At 42.8% G+C, this 4,283-nt stretch overlaps 1 protein-coding gene across 1 annotated transcript; it reads right to left on the bottom strand.

Annotated features, from left to right (window-relative positions):
- Window positions 1-2,680: 2,680 nt before the first annotated feature.
- LOC116532729 (heterogeneous nuclear ribonucleoprotein C-like) lies at window positions 2,681-3,553 on the bottom strand. The gene has a single exon (XM_032252179.1). The coding sequence runs from the start codon at window positions 3,342-3,344 to the stop codon at window positions 3,105-3,107; it is 240 nt and encodes a 79-aa protein (XP_032108070.1). The 5' UTR covers window positions 3,345-3,553; the 3' UTR covers window positions 2,681-3,104.
- Between the last annotated feature and the right edge of the window lie 730 nt (window positions 3,554-4,283).

The following is a 4,283-nucleotide window of genomic DNA, read 5'->3' as shown; positions in this document are numbered from 1 at the left end:
CTGTTATCTTGAATTTTTTTGAGTCTCCTCAACATGGCTATTTTGAATTCTATCTCTGGAAGGTCACATATCTCTGTTTCTCCATGATTGGTCACTGGTGTTTTATTTAGTTTGGCCAGGTCATGTTTTCCTGCATCATCTTGATGCTTCTAGATGTTTATCTAGAGTTAAAGAGTTAGGTATTTAAAGAGTTGGGTACTTATTACAGACTTTGCAGAATGGATTTGTTTGTTCCTATCCTTCTTGAAAGGCTTTCCAGGTATTCAAAGCAATTTGGGCCCCAAACCCAATAATACTGTGGTTTTTGCAGACTGGTAGAGGTATTGTATTGGCGGACTTGGATAAGATCCAGAAAAATTCTTTGGATTACCAGGCAGACTTGTTCTTTTCCCTAGTTTTTCCCAAAACAAACACCATCTCTCTCTCTCCCTCTTCGTGCTAAGCCACATGGAACTGAATGTACGATGATGCAAGCACCCTTGTGGCCACCACACCTGAGACTGCACTGGATCAGACCTAAAGCCACTACAGCACTAGGTCTCACCCAAGGCCTACAATAATCAGTACCTGGTTATCGTGTGTGTTAACTCAAGGCCCCAGGACTCCATGATTAACAGGTGTCAAAGTCAGGCATGTTTATAACTTTTCCTTCAGTGTGGCAAGTTCCCCCAGACCCTAGGTGGTTCTAAAGATTCTGTCTATGAGCCAGGGATTGGAGTCAAAACCTCAGAAATTTGTCAGGTTCAGTGGCTTATGCCACTGGTCTGTGTGATCCACTTGCCTTAGCCTCACAAAGTGCTGGGATTACAGACCTTGGGCTCAGGTGTTCAAGACCAGCCTGGGCAACATGGTAAAACCCCCCTCTCTACCAAAAATATAAAAAATTAGCCAGGCACAGTGGTGTGTGCCTGTAGTTTCAGCTACTCAGGAGGCTGAGACGGGAGGATTGCTTGAGCCTGGGAGGCAGAGGTTAGAGTAAGCCAAGATTGTATCACTGCGCTCCAACCTCAGTGACAGACTGAGACCCCCATCAAAAGAAAAGCCTTAGAAATGTACCTGATGTTTTATTCCACTATGACTAAGCTGGCATTGAAGCCACAACACAGAGTTCTTATTGCTCTTTCCTCCCCTTTCTGTAGGCAGAGGAGCCTCTCACTGTGACTACCACCACTACCACCAGCCCATGGAAGGTTCTGCTAGGCCATCACTGATCTTCACTCAAAGCCCAAGGGCTCTTCAGTTAGCTTGTGGTGAATACTGCCAAGCCTGGGACTCACTCTTCAATAGAATGGGCTTCTCTCTGACCCAGGGAAGGCTCAGAAATGCTGTCCATAAGCCTAGGTCTGAACTTGGGGAACCCAAGACCCGGTTTGTTGCTGTACTGTGGACAAGCTGTTACCTAAAGTACCAAGACAAAAAACCTTTCATGTTTTATTCTGCTTTTCTCAAAGCCTTTTACCTTATCCACCACAGCTATGAATTTGCTAATCACTCCTCAAGTCAGCATATCTCAGAGTCCCAGGCCCACAGAGTACTACCTGGGTATTGCCACTGGGTTTCCAGGGTCAAAGGGCTCGTAAGTCAGTAGGTGATGAATCCTGCCAGGACTGAGTCCTTCAAGGCAGTGGGCTCCCTTTTATCACAGAGTATGTCAAGAAATGTTATCTGCGAGGTAGGACCTGGAAGGAGAGCCTCATGACTCTGCCTATGGCCCTATCCTGTTGTGGCTGAGCTGATATCCAAGATGCAAGACAAAGTCCTCTCTTCTCTTCCCTCTCCTGTCCTTAAGGAGAAGGAGGGAGTCACTTTAGTTGCTGTGAACTGTGCATCCTGGAGTTGGGGAAGTCATGGCACAAGCACTCCCTTAGCCACCCTAGTCAGTATCTCCCTAGATCCCATGCCATCCCTAGGCTCCAAGACCACCTCAGCGCTAGGAGTTGCCTGGAAATTGAGTCCTGGTGTCCCAGGCTACCTTTCAAGTTTGCCTAGGACCCGAGAGAACTTTGGCCTGCTGCAGCAAGACTTGCCAAAAAACACAAGTTACATCTGCCTGGAGGGGTGTTTCCCCTCTAGCTAGGGCTCTGCCAAGTGTCCAGACTCTCACATGGCAGGGCAACTGCCAGGATATGCGGGAGGAGTGGCATTGGTGATTCAAAACTGGCTTTTCTGTCCTCGTCTAGTGCCTCTTTCAGTGGCATGATATTTAAACCAGGTTCTGTGAGTATTCACATGATTTTGGATCTTTTTGTTAACATTTGATGTTCATGAGGTCATTGGGGGACACAAAGGGTGTAGGCTTCTATTCTGCCATCTTGCTTCCTAACCATACTGTATCTATATTTTCTATCCCTGCTAATATTGCCCTAATCCAGGCTCTCATTTCTTACCTAAAATACTGCAATTCATTCTCCCTCCATATTTATCCTTTTTCTTTTTTTTTTCCCCTCCAAATTCCTGGTTTAATAAGGACTTATTTTGAAGAAAAAGGATCCCAAACATCAGGATGTTCACAAAAATAACCCATAGTATCAACTTTAGAAAACAAATCTTAAGACTATAACACTATTTTTCTAGAGGATGCAGTTGACATGCCGACTCTCATTCACAAAGATACATTGTTACATTTGTGTTGAACTGCCCTACACAGCACACTAATGTTGGGGTGTAACACACATACTTCTAACTCAAAGCTGCTTTCAGGAGCTACTCAACTAAATGAGATTGCCTTTGCAGTTAGGGAAGCAACTACTGAACATATGTATGAATGAAAAGAACTGTACTCCCTTCATAACAAGAGATTATTTTGGAGACAGTTGATAAAAACCATACATCCTTTTTATTGTTAAGTCATAAAGAGGTATCAAAATTAAAAGCAAAAATTACAGGGTAAGACTTAACAAAAACTACTAGGAGCATCAAAGGAAGTGAAAATGGGACTAGGCGCAGGGAAATATGAATTAACGAACATGGGAAGGACAAGGATGGGGAGAACAGTGAGCATGTGCTGAAGATACTAGGGGAGAGGATCTGGTGAAAAATTTGACCTTAGACAAGCACCTCGGTAAAGAAATAATGGGATAAGATTTCTAAACCCCACTATGTGCCTAAGAGTCATCCTCGCCATTGGCGCTGTCTCTGTCATCCTTTCCTCCCTCAGTCTCTTTTTCATCACCCTTGATCAACTCCAGCTGGTCATCCCCCCGATCTTCATTATCATCATCATCCAGTAGGTCCCCCTCCTCAGCAGAGTCATCTGCACCCCCCTCAGACTCCATCTTCACATTAGTCTCATCTTTCTTCACGGAGCTGCTGCTCTGCTCCTCTTCTGACTTATCATTCTTCATCTCTACTGCTTGTTTGCTCTGTTCCTTTTCAATTTTTTCCAGGTTTTCCAGGAGAGAATCCACTTTTTGTTTTATCTGGGTCAGTTCCTTCTTTATGGCCTGAAGGTCATCTCCTTTCAACTTTCCAGACTTGGAAGATCCCCGCTGTCCACTCTTAGAATTGAAGCCACTTTTGCCCCTTCCTGAGGTATTTCCTGATACACGCTGACGTTTTTTTTCAAGTCATTTTCCATTCTTAATCAAGTGGAGCTATTTTGAGGCATTCCCAATCACTATCACTTTAAGCCTCTTATTACCTATAGCAATAGTTTTAAATTTTAACTAAGACAACTTCCACTGAAGAATTTCCCTACTGAAAAAATAAGGCTTAAAACCACTGTCCGCAAGAATAAAATAGAGCCTCCTTATTACAGCACATCAGGCCCTCATAACCTCACCTATGTCAATTAACAGAAATGTTACTATCTGTTCTCTAACTGCTCTTTAAATCTCATTTTCCTGCAGGCAGAATTATTTCTGCTCCTGCTACATTTACCTTTGCCTCCACGTTGTGGGTCACATTGCTCTTTTACCTGGAATACACTTTTCTTCATCATTCTCAGCTCTTTCAAGCCTTCCTGTCTCATATACTAAAATTGAATTCACCTCAATTGATTCAACCTCTATTGATTTCTAGCATATACTTGTAACACATTGCAACCACTTCATAAGTTTGTCTTTTCACACTAGATTATAATCTCTTTAGGACAGAAACTATAATGTATTTATCTCTGTATACTCAGTGGCTGGCTCTCTCTCTATATATATATATAAACATATCTCCACAAACACACTGAGTGAGTGCTAATTTTAGAAACTGGTGAATAAAGTAATTATTTACTTTGGATCCCTAGTATTTCTCACTCTTTAATTAAAAGGAGAGAATTAAAGTTAAAAAAA

The sequence above is a fragment of the Sapajus apella genome, unplaced genomic scaffold, assembly GCF_009761245.1.
Source record: "Sapajus apella isolate SASKATOON/1434 unplaced genomic scaffold, GSC_monkey_1.0 scaffold3, whole genome shotgun sequence".
NCBI classification, from domain to species: domain Eukaryota; kingdom Metazoa; phylum Chordata; class Mammalia; order Primates; family Cebidae; genus Sapajus; species Sapajus apella.
Note: the sequence above shows the minus strand (reverse complement) of the source record. Positions and strands in the feature narration are given on the sequence as shown.

Bases quoted from the DNA above. Each gene is read 5' to 3' on its own strand.
- LOC116532729 (XM_032252179.1), bottom strand. From the start codon at position 3,344: ATGAAGAATGATAAGTCAGAAGAGGAGCAGAGCAGCAGCTCCGTGAAG.